A 15,865-nucleotide genomic window follows, 5' to 3' on the forward strand; every position below is an offset into this window, starting at 1 on the left:
AAAGATTTGACTAGCTGAAACAGACAAATATTAGATTAGCTGAAACAGGCAAGAGGTTTGATTAGTTCAAACAGACAACAAGTTTTATTAGCTGAAACAGACAAAAGGTTTGATTAGCTGAAATGGTCGAAAATTTTAATTACTCGAAGCAGAAAAAAAAATTGGTTAGCTGAAACAGACAAAAGATTTGATTAGCTGAAACAGACAAATATTAGATTAGCTGAAACAGGCAAGAGGTTTGATTAGTTCAAACAGAAAACAAGTTTTATTAGCTGGAACAGACAAAAGGTTTGATTAGCTGAAATGGTCAAAAATTTTAATTACTCGAAGCAGAAAAAAAATTTGGTTAGCTGAAACAGACAAAAGATTTGACTAGCTGAAACAGACAAATATTAGATTAGCTGAAACAGGCAAGAGGTTTGATTAGTTGAAACAGACAAAAAGTTTGATTCGCTGAAACAGACAAAAGGTTTGGTCAACTGAAACAGACTGAAAGTTGTATTGGCTGAAAGAGACAAAAAGTTTGATTAGCTGAAACAGAAGAAGATGTGGTTAGCGCAATCACACAAGTCCATACACTCATAAAAAATAGGTGGAGTTCAACAAGATATTCGCTTTACTATTCGCTGCTTCGATTATTGATTGTATTGATCAATAAGAAACATTTTCAATTGTTTAAATCGATATCTCTTTCTGTTTTGAGTTATTAAAGTGAATATATTTTTCGACTAAACATTCTACAGTTTTCTGTTCGTTTGTTAAGAAATTGGTTTAGTTGTCCTAAAACAGAAAATAATGCGATCAGTTAAACGTGTATTTCTGTACATTTCAGATATATTTCATAAATACTTACGCCAAGATTCTCCACTATCACTATACACTACCGAGATTATTGTACCAGCGCGTTGAGCGCCGGGTTTCAAATGCTGCGCTTTCTCTCATAACTGAAAGACATCAAGTCCACGCGCAAAAGGCGCCGTGGGACTTGAAAATTTTATTATTCGTAAAAAAATTGACCGAAGAGTTGGAAGATCAGTACATTTAGAGTACGTAACTCTTTTATATACTGTTTACAAAATCGACGCGTAAAACGACGTGTCCGATTCCCGTTATTAATTTACGCGCAAAAGGCTGCGTCCAATTTTCGTAATTAATCTACGCGCAATAAGGCGCGACAGATTAAACTGTCAAAAAATTTGTATTACCTGGGACTTGTCCCAAAAATTCTGTAGAAACCCAATCCACATCTGTATCTTTTTGAATTAGGTACATTGCTATGCGGATTGTTCTTCTCAGATCATAAATCGAATCGAAATCGGGAGGGAGGTTGGAGGGCATGCATTATTGTGTGGCGTGACGGTCGGCGGTCCTCTTCGACGCGAAGTCTTCGAGCTCAGCATTTCTCTCCATCTAGCGTACCACGGAACGCGATAGATGGTCCAGAGATGCGTTTTGCTCATTCAGACGATCACAGAGATCAACCTCATGCAATAATGGTCGCTAATGACTAAATAATTGAATTGAATTGAATTGAGTGACGATTGAAAAATGGTTGCAAAGCGACAAGAAATAGGAAATTCAATCTCTTTAATATTCAAATGCTCACAAATGATCGAGAGACTCGAATACGGAGTCATTTGGGTAAACAATTTCTGTGATCGTTTGACGCTGTGGATTATAAAAGTTAGTAACATCACGGTACATCGCAACCTTCCTACCCTTGCCTGTTTCCCAACGCAACCACCCAACGGAAAAGAGACTCACACACGCATGCATAAGTCCCGCGACGTGTCCCAAAACGTCCACCTACCTACCCGGTTACCTATATTCGATCTAAACGATTCTCCATTTTTTCCAACACACGTCATTCTTCATCATTTGCGCCGTGGTCACCGACTTACATTTTCGTTGGTTACCTGTTGGGAGCCAAAATGTTTTTGTATCATAGTCTGCCTACTCAGAATATAGTATCGCAGTTGCATTCCGCCAACCCTAATATTGTAGTAAATCTTGGCAGACTATCGGTACATTAACCTTTTGTAAAATTGATTAAAAACGTCCTGTATGCCAATTAGCATTTTTCTAAGCGAGCTAAGCCTGCAGTTGATCAATATTTGTTGGCTGTTTAAAGATTGAAAATGATGCATAATATAAGATGCAATTTCATTACGTTACGTTATGCCAGCCTTTGGAATTTTATCGATTTAACAATAATGTGAATAATTGAATACGTTCAAACCTCAGGTGAACCCACCACTTAAACGACATCATCGGTAAAGTCAAACGTAGATTACTACAGCAGTGTGAAACGCAATTCGATCTCGCGAGTGCCGAGTAAGTGATGGTTGCCTGTCGCGATACTCATTCCACTTTTAGCAACGTGCAAAATTTATAACTTTAAGTAAGCTACGATAAATTGAATTGCGAAGGAAAAAATTATTCGACTAAAGGTCAAGCAAGTTGTGATCGTGAATGAGCCTATCCATGCAGCTAAGAAATCGAAGATTTGTGCAACAATTGTTACCGCCACGCCACGTGATAGAGGAATCCCAGGGAAATACCCATAACCTAACACGTGCAAACTCACCAACGTTGCCGAGAAATGGAAAAATAACTCGGAAGTCTCTGCTTAGATCTGTAAAAAACAAAACAGAATATTTCAATTAATTTAATAAATTGGTTGTTCAGTCTGCAAATTAATTATTACTGTTGTCCAGTTTCGTATTCATTGCGTGTTATGCAAGAACAAAAGTTCGGCTTTGTATGTACCACCTTAAATTATCAAACAATAATTAAAATAAGTATTGTTACCTCGACTCTGGGCTGCTCCACACTTTTATATCTAGTAGTTCTTGCAACATCTGAGGTTTATTGGAGAAGCGAAGCACGTTTCACGTAATTTAGATCGTCACTCTTATATAGTCCAAAAATCCGCACCACAATAACACTCGATCCTCCATTCAGTTTTTGTGCTGTAACTGCCTGTTTGAACCGACCGAATAAACTTTCCGATAAAGCAACTGCGCGTTTACCGAAAATCAGCCAAAAAAAATAGTAAAATTAATACACGACGCACAGAAACAAAAACAGACATCACTGAAATCTGAAGTTACACAAAACAATGGAAACTCGAGGCACGAAATTCACTTTCACGTTCGTAGGATGTTTTCATTTGGGTAACTCGGGTTTTCTTCAGTCTAGACGCTATTCTTCGTATATTATTCACAGATGAGTATGGTGCAAGTACACCGATCGGACAACGCAGTCTGAATGTTGAACTAATGCCGAGAACACGTCGTTTCACTCTGATCGCTCGGAAACGACTGATTCCGCACGGCGTTCAGAAGAGAATCAAATGAGTTCTGGGAAGGACGGAAGATAATAATTCTCCCGCCCTCTCTGTTGCTCTTCCGATGGAGTGGGGGTAGCTGCACACGCCCGCCTAGCTGTTTCTCCCCTCTCGTGGCCCCCCTCTCCATGAGCAGCCCGACAGAGAGGGCGGAAGAATTATTATCTTCTATCCTTTAGAGAACCGATTCGAATCCGTTCACGGGACGCTCAGGCCGTTGCTTGCGCTTTATGTATCCCTATGGTCTCAACGGCCGGGTGAAAACACCACGTAAGCTACGCGATCAAATGTTTAGAGCTTTGCCGTAGTATGCGACGTCAGGCGAAGTATGAATTCTCCGACCACTACGAATATTTCTTGAACGGGATTTTGTCAAATTTTCAATTTCACTATGACGACGGTATGTTACTAACGTTTTGCACGCGATGGTGTTAGCACTTCTTTCACCGGCGTGGTCAGTTGCCAATTGGTTGATACGTGAAGCTGCTAATACTCCCAAACCCGGCCAGACGCGGCAAACTGTTACGCAAATAACCCAGGGTTATCAGTATTTATGTACAGCGAATTTCTGTTTACTCGATCTAGCTTTTTGGAGTGGACTGTACGAAAAGAGACATAACTACAACATGACGCTATCTCTCGGCTCGCGTCTAAGGCAGCAGGATCTTACTAGACAGGTTTCTCTCTGACTAGACCATGTTCCAGTTATGTCAAGGTTCAGTGATCACGGCTGTTGTGTAAATGATAGTTCATACCTCCGTGGTTCATACCGCTAGTAGAAGATGGCAACACCATAGAAAATATTTCACCAATGGCGAGTTGGTACGGATGCTAGGAGGTGACACCACGCAAGAAAACATTTCACAAATAGTCTCTGTTAAGTGCCATGTTAGTTGTCAGTATTGAAATATCGTCGAGTTTCAGAGTCTGGTGAACAATATATTTATCGCAGCCATTAACTATAATATGATAGTAGGGAAATCAAGAAGGCCGTGCAGATTACAGAGGATTTTTCAAATTTCTCGAAGGTAATGAAATCATTTCGAGAATTATTCTGATGTGTACCCTCGTTGGCTGAAGATTCTTTAGTCAACGGTACGTTTAACAATTAATCTAAATCGAAGAACGTCAATCACATTCTCTATAATAAATAGCGCAAGAAAAAAATACGGAATTTGAGAGATGCGATGAACGCTCGAAATTAACAATGGATGTTGTAAATCCTACGCCGCAGGATCTTCAGAGAAAGCTCTACTTTCTCGTTGAGCAATTACAACACATGGCCAGCGAATTGCCTCCCAAATACCAAATGCGTCTACCGTATGAACTTCTGTCTGGACTGGCAAATTCTTTGTTAAACGATACTATATTCGAAATAGTCAAAGGACTGATGGAAATTCAACACGTTACAGAAAAACACTTGTTTCAGCAGCGACTCCAGCTGTTAAATCAACAAAAAATTGAAGTTCAAGAGGCTTTATCTAATTTACATGACGAAGAAAAATGCATCACAGCAAAAATGATTTTACAAAAGAAACACAAAGAGGAATTGCGGCAAACTGATATGAAACTGGTTTTGCAATTAGATCAAAAAGTATCTGACCAACAAGGCATATTGGAAAAAGCTGGCGTTCCTGGATTCTACGTCACCAATAACCCCACAGAAATTCAAGTACAGATGAGACTTTGCGACTTCATAATACGGCTCAGTAAAATGGAAATTCCATGTTGATCATGCACATACAAATCTTATCCTATGTGTGGTGAACTAGCTTATACTGCAAATCACAAATGACAATTATACAGTACATCAAAGTGATCAGTGACAATTTTAAGAAAAAATGCAATCAGACTTGTATTCGAATGTCAAGCTTGTATTTCACATACAGATGCGATGAAAATAAAGTTGAATAGATTTCTTTCCCTATAGAATCAGTCTGTTTTTCATTTACAATATTTTAAGGTTACCAGATACCACCTTTACTTTTAGGTTTGGTCGATTGGTATATCATTGTAATTTTAACTCTGTTTGGTTTGATTTAAACATTTTCAATTCTTGTAAAATTTGTTGCGACGACCTTTTTATAATATCAGGCCTATAATACACCCAATAACAGTACAATGAGCAGGTACAACATTATAAATGCATTTGTTTTTGTACACTATCAAATATTTAAAGTAGCTAGTGACTTTTACAAAACAGTTGTATGTAAACAAATTTTACACTTCAATTTGTCAACTAGAATATATAATTGGGTTACAATCCACAATAGCAGTAGATTCTATTTTCAAGTATTCATTCTTTGTGATTCACTGCAACTGAATGGCTTATATGCCACTCAATATCTAAACAAAAAGATGCGATGAAATTACAGCCATGAATGCAAGTAATAAATCTTATTACTAACAGATATCTATGCGCCTTAGATTTCTTTACATATTTACAGTCTTTTCCGAATCTCTGTTCTACTTCCGGATTGGTTACTCAGCTAATAAACTGCGATTGTATTTCTCATCAACATACCATCCACTAAAACAAATTTAGTCCTAGGGAATTCGAGAAATTTTCACGTAATTTGCACAGCAAAGTTGGTAATCCATTGAACCATTTGTACGTATAGCATCATCACATTTTCCAAACAATTTCAAACTTGCAAAGCCAATCACTCAAGAAGCAGCTTGTGCAGTTGATGGGGATTGAGATTGTGATGGAATATCGGCGTTAAGTTCAGTACTAGCACCAATCGGATCACTGGATCCTTCGAGGAAGCAGATTCTGTAAACGTCATCAAAATTTGATATGAAATGTACTTCTAAACCATCTGTAATGTATTTAGGAAGATCGTCATAGTCCTTTCTGTTCTCCTCCGGTAATAATACACAATTCACGCCAACTCGTTTAGCCTGAAAATGAAAATTTGGTTGAGTTACGTGTGATTCGACGTCTGGATCAAATCAATATTTCACATAGATACAACTACTTACTGCAATTGTTTTCTCCTTGATGCCACCGACAGGAAGCACCTTTCCCATAAGACTAAGCTCCCCAGTCATAGCAACATTTTGCCTAATTGGTTTATTCTTTGCAAGCGAAATTAGGGCTGTTGCGATGGTAGCTCCAGCGCTTGGTCCATCCTTTGGTGTTGCACCTTCAGGGACATGCAGATGAAGATGAGCATCGTAAAGGAATGTGTTGTTGGGATCTTCTTTTTGTAGAAAATTTCTAGCCACAGTCATTGCAATACGTGTCGACTCTTTCATCACGTCACCCAGATGACCAGTTATTTCAAATGTGCCTTCCAATTTTTTAATGCCAATGGGCTTTCTCATCGTTATCTCTATGAATAGAGTAGATCCGCCCATGGCTGTCCATGCCAATCCCATAACAACACCCGGTGGTGTAATCGTGTACATTCTGTCATGAGCAAAGACAGGTTTTCCAACGAAGTCTTGTAAATTATTGCTGGTTAGGTCGATCTTGTCTGTTTCATTTTTAACAACCTTATACGCAACTTTGCGCGAAACTTTCTCAATGTGTTTCTGCAAATTTCTCACTCCTGATTCTCGACAATAGGATTTTATCAATAGACTTAACGCATCGTCATGGATTTTCAAGTGATTTTCGGACAGTCCTGAGTCCTGCATGGCCTGTGGTATCAAATATTGTTTGGCAATAGCTACCTTCTCTTCAGCTACATATCCTGACATCTCAATCATCTCCATTCGGTCTCTCAAAGGCTCTGGGATAGTATCAACAATGTTTGCCGTGCAAATAAATAAGACTCTTGATAGATCTACTGGTACGTCGAGATAATGATCTAAGAAATTTGCGTTCTGCTCAGGATCCAACATCTCTAACAGAGCTGAAGCTGGATCGCCTTGATGTCCCCTGTGAAAAATTAATTGGTTGATAATTAACGCATCACCCATAGTCAAACCATTATTGTTAACGATGGAAAAAATACCCACTTTCCGATTTTATCAACCTCGTCTATCAGAACCAATGGATTTTCAGTTTTTGTTTTTTTCAAACACTGAATTATCTTTCCAGGCATTGCACCTACATAAGTTCGCCGGTGACCCTTGATTTCGGCAACATCAGTCATGCCACCGACACTAAATCTGAAATACTCTCTATTGAGAGCACGGGCAATAGATCTTGCTATCGACGTCTTACCAACACCTGGCGGACCGTGAAAGCATAATATTTTTCCTTGGGTCGAACCTTTCAGCTGACTAACAGCAATAAATTCTGCAAATCAATATTAGAAAAATTGAAGAGAGCAAAACGATTTTTCAACTAGCATTACATTCGTTTATTATGACAGTCTTACCAAGAATTCTCTTTTTTATATCCTCCATGCCATAGTGATCTTTTTCTAAAACTTCACTAGCTTGGTTAAGATTCAGATTCTCTGGACTTGTCATTCCCCAAGGCATAGATGTGAGCCAATCCAAATAATTTCTCGTCACACTAAAAAGTCGTTTTCGTTAATTACGTGTTATGCAAATACCTACAAATTTTATTCATGTATTCAATTATGAACCTCAACGTACTTGAATTCGCTGCTATGACTCTCGAGAAAACTTAATTTGTTCAATTCCTCATCCAAGACATCCATGACTGGCTTGGGTACAACTTTTTGCCTAATACGTTCTCTGTATTTCTCTTCAATTGCATCCTTGTCATCCTTTTCCAATCCCAGTTCTTTTTTTATAACTTTCAACTGTTCGTGAAGTATATACTTTCTATGCTGCTGTTTTACTTTTTCTTCTACTTCTCTTCCAATTTTTTGCTGCAGTTTACTAAGCTCACATTCTTTCTTAAGGAGCGCTAATGATAACATTAACCTTTTTGGAATCTAAGGTATAAAAAAATGTCATGGTCGATAAATTTATATAAAAATTTTACCTATTCCGAAACCCGCAATTTTACCTGAGGTTATAGCAACTCCAGTATGAATAATAATGATAAAAGTAATTAAAATTTTTAATCCAAAATAAATATTCTTCCACCTACATCCATTTCTTCCAGTACTTGTTGCAACTCGTGAGCATCAGCTCCTGTAAGTGCAGCACCCAAGTCACTAAGATAGACAGGATTGTCAACGACTCTTTGACCTTGATGCAGCATTTGTTGAAGTGATTCTCTGTACAGTGGATTCATACTAATTATGTCTCGAATCGTTTTGATCACCTCCTGGGTTAGTGCCTGCATATTACAAGTATAAAATTATTTCATGTTTTATTCAGACAATAGAATGACGGAAAAAGTACTGACAGGTTAGCTACCTTTATTTCTTCTGTTTGTCTAAATTTCTCATGTGAAATATTGACGACTTCGACCATGAGCAATGGTTGAGTTTCCGAAGTGGCCTCACTTGTTTCCACTTTTCTTTCTGTAGAATCTTCTTTCTTCTCATGTTCTGGTGGTACGAGCTCGGTAGCTTCTTCAACTTTATCAACTGATTCAGCAGCCTTAGGTTCAGCCCTTTTCCTCAGCATAGTCCTACGATGCTTTTTACCACCACCAGCCACCGTGTCTTCTATAGGGACGTTAATTGTGGTATTTAGTAGTGGAAACGTCAGTTTCATCTCTGTGTAAAGCAGGTAGCGCAATTGTTAAAATATACATTATAGTTGCAATAAACTTATTAGTAACAAGCTCAGCAGATAGGCAGATAGGCTCCATACCCATACCAGTTATTCTAAAACTAACAGCGCATAATCCAGGAGTCTAAATTCGCTGTTAATTCTTTTACAGACACCGTACCTTGAGATGATTTTTCAGAAAAGTCTTCTAGTATTTGACCAGTAATTTTCACTCTTCTATGGGCCATTACAACAAGTCTCAACCGATCACCCAAGTCCTGTACTTCGTGTATCTGAGCAAAAGTTCCAATAGAATACACTTGATCCAAATTTTGCACAACTTCAGCATCATTCCTATGATATAAATGATGATATTAAACTGTTCGTGTGCTGGACAGTGTCTAACGCTCTCCGAAGAACCGATAAAAAGGAAGGACTACTCACTCTTCGCTCTTCTTCAAAAATATTCCAACATACGGCTGGTTCAGTTTAACTTTACGACGTATAACATCTATCAAAATTGGATTGCTCAGTTCGATAAGTTTGATAAACCGAGGAAATACTGGATTCCTGTTTATAGCTATAACCGGTAGATGCGGCCAGACTTCAGGAACAACCACAGTTGCAGGCAGAGCAGCAGCATAATCGTCAGGGAGTTCAGGCTCGCTTCCACTGAGAATATGAAACAATAGCAATGGACAGCAATAAGTGCTTGTGAATCAACAAGTCGATGATGGAACATTTGAAATAATGGAGTCGAGGGTAATGTTACGATAACATTAATTGTAACGATTAAGGAATAAGAAAACCAGAGCTTACTTGGAAGGTGGATCTTTGTCCCCGGACTTCTTAGACGAGAACCCCCGAATGGCAATAAGGGCGGTGGTCTGCCTGTGCCCTCGTGAGCCCTTTTCCCACGCCTTGATAGGGCCAATCGTTTCTCCAGTGAGAATTTTTCTTCCCCATTGCCGCGTAGCTGTACCGGCAAATTTCCCCGAACAATTCGCCGAGCTTTGGACGTTAGAAAAGGTTCGATTCCATGTAACTCGGTACCGATATACTGGTAACAATTTAAGTCGTAGCCCCGTTACGCATATTCGCATTTTGATCGACTACTGTTACGATTATGTACTCTCCGGTGTGTTGTCCAAAGTGTCTGGGCCTCTGTGTATCTCCTTCCTAATCCCTGAATGCTAGAAGCGCGGACCGAACTATCGAGAAATTACGAGGTTATGTATCGAATCTTGACCATGTTCTGTGCTGTGAATTGTGCTGAAAGTAGTAGCAGCGGTGATTAGCTGAGGGAAAGTGCTCAGCCAATCACGACGCAAAGCGAGAGAGGCAGCTGTTATCGCAAATATGGATTGAGAACCCGCGCTCTTGACTAGATTCAAACGATTTTACTCTGTGGATTCGAACTTGACGACGCGACACAGATAAGCGTAAAACGTCGATCTCAATACAGAAACTTATCCCTATTCGATATAATCCAACGCGCGTCGACATCCAGTTATCTATCTTTAATTACAGCCAACTGACGAAGCTCCATTAATTTTCTGTGTCGATATGAGTGGAATTAAAGAAAATAGTCTAGAACCCAATTTTGCGTCACCAGTTGTTTTCGGCAGCGCCCGTCGCTTGCCAACTGGGAATAATAATAGCAACGGGAACAAAGGCGTTATTTCATTAAGGGATCTGTCTATGCCAGAGATATGGGAGCTGGCTCGAGATCGTGTGAGGATCAGTGGTATAGAGAGACGATCAACAGATAATCCTTCACACAAACGTATAGCTGTGTCTGAGACTGTGACGAGACGTCGCACATCAACTTATCAAATCATGTCGCAATACGTAGACTCAACTGCAGCAAACGATGGACTAGATGATAATGAGGAGTTCTTCGCGAATTTGCTAAATAAAATGACCAAGGAACAATTCATGTTAGTCTAGTGCTTATCTCGAGTAATGTACTTGATACTACAAGCTTATAAAAAGTTTATGCATACATTCACAGCGGTATGTATAGCTGAAAGTGCTCTCTTTCAGACCATCCGGTGAAGTTAATAAATCACGAAAGCGACTGAGTTTATGGAATAAAGAAAACGCAAAAACCTCTGGCAAAAGCAAGCGATCCAAGAACAATGTCAACATGATTCCTCCTATTCCACCAGCAATGGCACTGCTAAAAAAACGATTGCTGCCTCAACAGCACAAGATTGCTTTACAAGCCGTGTCAGCTATTCCAGTTCGATCTGTGACAGCTAAAACGGAGCAACAAGATCAATCTGTTCCTCAGCATAGGTCAACTTTAAATCTGGCTCAAGAAGACATGAATATGAAAGAATCTTATTCAAGTTTTACGGATTGTGACTTATTGTCAAATGCGCCCAGGAAGGTAAAAGAAAATTTTCTTCGGAAGAGGACTGCAGATGATGGTTTTCCTACTTCCTTTATGCAAACGTTGAAGTTGCAACATAATTATGCTGTTGAGGCTGTCGATCACAATTCCAGACATTCTACAACGCAGGGCGATTATAGTTATAGTAAAAAATATAACCAGAATTTTTTAAGCAGCCCATGTCTTTCAACTATTGAAGAATACCTTGAACCATCCATGGTAATCGAACCATTAATCCGTGATCCAAATGCTATGGAATTTGAACGACACTCAAACCTGTCTATTCCATTCACTCCACCTTCGTCCACAGAATTTGTTAGTTGTAATGCTCACGAATTTGATAAAGGTTTTAACAATCTTGATGAGAATGATAATTCCCGCTCGTTGTCAGTATTGACAATAACTTGCCCAAGTCTGATTTCAAACTGCGAAAGCAAATATAACTACGAGATTATGAACCAGGAAACATTCAACATACGTGATAATAACTTGTTCAACTGAACTGTTATTGCATTTTATTTACCTTAGTTAAGCTCATTGAAATAATAATTTTTTTCACATTCATAGTTTGAATTAATTCAGATTTGAATATAGGTTGGAGCTCTTTGAAATGAAAGTGTATAGATTACTGTTGAAGATTTCTCAACTCGAGTCAGTCTGGTCAGTGTACATTGTCCAAATAGGGCAATTCATTCTGATATACTTTCATGGTATATAAGGATTATCAGATAGTTTGTAACTTCAGAGTGTAGGTGATTAAATGTTTATTGAGGCTACGCAATTTCATGCTGATAATCACATCAATAATAAAACTAGAATTTTAATGACATTAATAAAATACAAATTTACAGCGTATGCGCTGTACAAATTTCAACACTTGATACTTTCATTCATTATGTACATCATTGACATTTGATCAGTATTTATATTGGTTATACCAATATGAATATAATTATTACATGGTAAAAGTGCCGTCTCGCAATGGGGAATAAGAAGGAAGAAATCTATTTTATTTGTTCAAATTTCTCCAACAATACTCCCGTAGGTACTTCATTGTTAGCGTGTTGCACAAAACACCATCTTTAAGCTTACTCTAAGAATTATTTGTAAAAAGACATAACACAATGCTACTTAGTCCATGCTCAATCCAATTGTATTTATGTATTTATATGCCCAATTAAGCAATAACTAATTGTACTTTCTTTTTATGTTAGTCTTTGACAATTTTTGATATCTGACACGATTCATATGCGACATCATTATGTACATACCTGGCAAGCAGAGTAACAATAGATATATTCTCATTGCCGAAGGAAAATGAAATGCAAAATTCCATTGGTTGGGCATGGCAACTGTGAACCGGTTAGTCTCTTCAAAATATGGAATGTTCCTCAGTATTATTATACCTTCGCAGAGGAAACCAAGGGGATAGAGCGGCATCCATATTGTGTATCGTAGCCACGTCAGAAAACTGAACTCTGTTTTAAACAGTTGTGTCAAATAGTACGGATATCTAACTATTTCAACGGAGCTCCATACTACAAATAAGTAAAATACAACTGGTTTTGTTTGCATTCGAGGTTCTGATTCTATCATGCAGAACAATATAATTGCTCTAGCTCCAACTTGTAGTAATGGCGTCATAAATCCTCCCTTTGTGTATCCAAATAGAGGGTGCATTACTTCCAGAAATTGTAGTAATTGTACAAATTTCATCGCTGTCCCTACCGATTCATACGTAGTCGGCATAGAGTCTGCAATTACATGTAAACCATGATATATTGTTACATTTATCAGGTACTCTACACAAAAATATTCTAATTATTCTGTTAAGTTAATCAAACATTTTGAAGACATAACACGACTATTGAGGTGTATTTACCTGGCCCATCCCGTGAGTATCTTACTGCCATTATCATTAATATGTAAGCGAATCCAACAAATTGACATAAATTGTAAAAAACTAGGTAAACTTTCTTCAAGTCTTCTGTAAGAGATAAGGTTTCGTTAGGCTAAGTATTAACAAATATAGATTCGTCTAAGACATTGAATTAGCATCCGATGGCTGTTATTTCAAGTATTAGTCATTAGCGCCATATGGAGGAATTAATGATGTTGATTTTACATATCAGAGAATGAACGGCTCCAATACCTTGCCTATATCCACATTCTTCTTTGTAAAGTTTATCATACATGTTTGGGTAATCCTTAGTAATATCTCGTTTTCCCTCTCCATCGATCCCTGTTCCTTCATCTTCGTCGCCATCGGCATCCTGACTCTTCCACTTATCGAAATCAATTTTCAACCAAGCTGGTTTTTGAGGTTGACTAGTTAGCCGAGGCCACCAGCCACTTGATTTTTTACGCAGAATAAAGTCAACTTGTCGATCAATCACTTTAAAATTGCTTTCCTGTTGATCCATTTCAAATATTGTATTAATAAAAATGTCTTGATTTCATACTAGAGCGAATGATGATACACAGTTGAAGCTGGATCATAGTCTAGCATCAATGTAGTAAAATATATGTAAAATAAAAGTTTCATTTCAAAGTTTAGTAACAGTGCGAGTGTATATCAGTCACATAAGTAGAATAAATTACATAATAAGCTTGATATCATATAGCTAACGCATAGCATGATATGAACTGCCTATCAATGAGTCCTACTGCATATCATCGTTGTATAAATCATATACTATGCCTCAGGATCAATTCCCGAATGAAAATCCAAGGTGAAAGCATAGCTGTCAGGGCCTCTAGCACCTTGCCCATTGGCTACGAATTTTAATTTCTTTTCGTGCAAGTCAACGCCAGGGTTCTGAAAGCGATATCAGCTAATTAAACAGTGATCATTAAATCTCTACTAATTATCGAGTTTAAAATATTGAGAATGCAAACCTTGACATCAGTTAGATCGACCTTAAGTGTAACTTGGCTCTCAGTCTGGGCCCAATACACGAAAGGCGACGGCACCTCCGGCATTATCGTAAATTTCAGGTAATCTCAGGTGTCCACCTACGTTGAAATGCGTTTAAATCGACAATGGTCAGCGGTGTAATCATAAATCAGTGCAATGAAAAAAAAACGAAATATTACAAGCAGCTGGCGATTCTGTCACTACTTATTCTACTGAAGGAATAAACCTAATGAAAGTTGACGTGTCAGAAAAATTAAATGGTAAGCTATTGACAATTCGAAGAACAGCCAGTAAGTATGCATGCTCCAATACCGGTATAGTCAACTGACGTACCGATATCAATGTCGTATCCCTTTTCATCCCGCTGCTTAGACGACGATAGAAGACCCAACGCTACCGACTCGCACTGCACCTACTTCGCTCCCCAGAACTAACACGAATATCACCCATGGCTGGCTACTTTTTGACTTACCGACTCTAGCGGCAAAAATGGGAAGTAAATAATTCGCGTGAAGTGAGGACGGAAGTGGAATTGAAGTAGCGTGCGCAACCTTTCGCGTTCCCCGACAAGAAGCGCAAACATGGCTGAGGTGAAGTATTACGGATTTTGTTGAATAATCCAAAAATATCTTTACGATCCTTAAAAAAAATGATACTACTGTTAATTCTCTGGTTTTTCTCGATTCACCCTAGATGTTTTTGATGATATTTACGTTTGTTTAGTCGTTATAAACCCCCGCTCTAATGCGTTCCTTTCACCGACACAGGCTGACCGTTAATCGTTAATTTTGTTGCAGGTTGATGAAACTCAGAAGAAGAAGAGGGCCTTCAGGAAGTTTACCTTCCGAGGCGTCGACCTGGACCAACTCCTCGACATGCCCAAGTGAGTCAAGATTCAAATCTACGCTCGCGTTTACGAATGTCAATAGCCGACCTAACCTTACTTTTTTCATCGATTCACCTAACGTCAAAGTTACTGATATCGATTTGATGAACACTCGTAATTGGGAGTTAATTATAATAATTAATCTTTTGAATCTATCTGATTACAGTGAACAGCTGATGGAGCTGCTACACGCTCGTGCTCGCAGGCGTTTTTCACATGGTCTCAAGCGCAAGCCGATGGCTCTTGTGAAGAAACTCCGTAAAGCGAAGAAGGAGGCTCCTCCAAATGAGAAGCCAGAAATTGTCAAGACTCACCTTCGCAACATGATCATTGTCCCAGAAATGGTTGGATCCATTGTTGGCGTCTATAACGGAAAGACTTTCAACCAGGTGGAAATTAAGCCTGAGATGATCGGACACTACCTTGGGGAGTTTTCTGTCACCTACAAGCCTGTTAAGCATGGTAGGCCTGGTATTGGTGCTACTCACTCCTCCAGGTTTATTCCTCTCAAGTAAATTGCTTGTATGTAATAAATAAACGGCGTAAAATTCCATTTTCTGATCCATCGTTTTATAATGATTCACTCCATTACCAATCAGATATTTCCTCTCTAATTACTTGAAAAATCATATCCAGCAGATTTCTAGAGAATTGACTGATTTCGAGTCATGTGCACAAGTTTTCTTTCCCAACATTTGTCTGCTACGCGTGGCTCGGAGTTTG

At 38.6% G+C, this 15,865-nt stretch overlaps 4 protein-coding genes across 8 annotated transcripts; 2 read left to right on the top strand and 2 right to left on the bottom strand.

The window, feature by feature from the left end:
* Positions 1-3,984: 3,984 nt before the first annotated feature.
* Positions 3,985-5,281, top strand: LOC107217947 (gonadal protein gdl). 2 transcript variants are annotated; one of them, XM_046742004.1, is made up of 2 exons: positions 3,985-4,444; positions 4,504-5,281. In XM_046742004.1, the coding sequence occupies exon 2, from the start codon at positions 4,557-4,559 to the stop codon at positions 5,079-5,081; it is 525 nt and encodes a 174-aa protein (XP_046597960.1). In that variant the 5' UTR covers positions 3,985-4,444; positions 4,504-4,556; the 3' UTR covers positions 5,082-5,281. The 2 variants fall into 2 exon arrangements, with proteins under 2 accessions (XP_046597960.1, XP_046597959.1); XM_046742003.1 differs by having other exon boundaries at positions 3,986-4,377.
* LOC107217946 (lon protease homolog, mitochondrial) lies at positions 5,203-10,218 on the bottom strand. Of its 2 annotated transcripts, none has more exons than XM_046741999.1 (10): positions 9,761-10,218; positions 9,386-9,613; positions 9,123-9,295; positions 8,642-8,895; positions 8,370-8,561; positions 7,907-8,211; positions 7,684-7,823; positions 7,319-7,601; positions 6,335-7,238; positions 5,203-6,253 (listed from the first exon to the last, which is right to left on the bottom strand). In XM_046741999.1, the coding sequence occupies exons 1-10, from the start codon at positions 10,042-10,044 to the stop codon at positions 6,017-6,019; spliced, it is 3,000 nt and encodes a 999-aa protein (XP_046597955.1). In that variant the 5' UTR covers positions 10,045-10,218; the 3' UTR covers positions 5,203-6,016. The 2 variants fall into 2 exon arrangements, with proteins under 2 accessions (XP_046597955.1, XP_015511152.1); XM_015655666.2 differs by having other exon boundaries at positions 8,642-8,946.
* A 1,923-nt stretch (positions 10,219-12,141) lies between these two features.
* Positions 12,142-14,706, bottom strand: LOC107217938 (very-long-chain (3R)-3-hydroxyacyl-CoA dehydratase). 3 transcript variants are annotated; one of them, XM_015655650.2, is made up of 6 exons: positions 14,590-14,706; positions 14,238-14,354; positions 14,041-14,157; positions 13,492-13,750; positions 13,222-13,326; positions 12,142-13,093 (listed from the first exon to the last, which is right to left on the bottom strand). In XM_015655650.2, exons 2-6 carry the CDS (start codon positions 14,319-14,321, stop codon positions 12,528-12,530), a joined length of 1,131 nt encoding a protein of 376 aa, XP_015511136.1. In that variant the 5' UTR covers positions 14,322-14,354; positions 14,590-14,706; the 3' UTR covers positions 12,142-12,527. The 3 variants fall into 3 exon arrangements, with proteins under 3 accessions (XP_015511136.1, XP_015511135.1, XP_046597958.1); XM_015655649.2 differs by lacking the exon at positions 14,590-14,706 and adding an exon at positions 14,436-14,550; XM_046742002.1 differs by lacking the exons at positions 13,222-13,326; positions 14,590-14,706 and having other exon boundaries at positions 14,238-14,553.
* LOC107217939 (40S ribosomal protein S15) lies at positions 14,694-15,695 on the top strand. The gene is made up of 3 exons (XM_015655651.2): positions 14,694-14,846; positions 15,054-15,139; positions 15,309-15,695. Exons 1-3 carry the CDS (start codon positions 14,838-14,840, stop codon positions 15,655-15,657), a joined length of 444 nt encoding a protein of 147 aa, XP_015511137.1. The 5' UTR covers positions 14,694-14,837; the 3' UTR covers positions 15,658-15,695.
* Positions 15,696-15,865: the final 170 nt, after the last annotated feature.

This window comes from Neodiprion lecontei, chromosome 5 (assembly GCF_021901455.1).
Source record: "Neodiprion lecontei isolate iyNeoLeco1 chromosome 5, iyNeoLeco1.1, whole genome shotgun sequence".
NCBI lineage: Eukaryota > Metazoa > Arthropoda > Insecta > Hymenoptera > Diprionidae > Neodiprion > Neodiprion lecontei.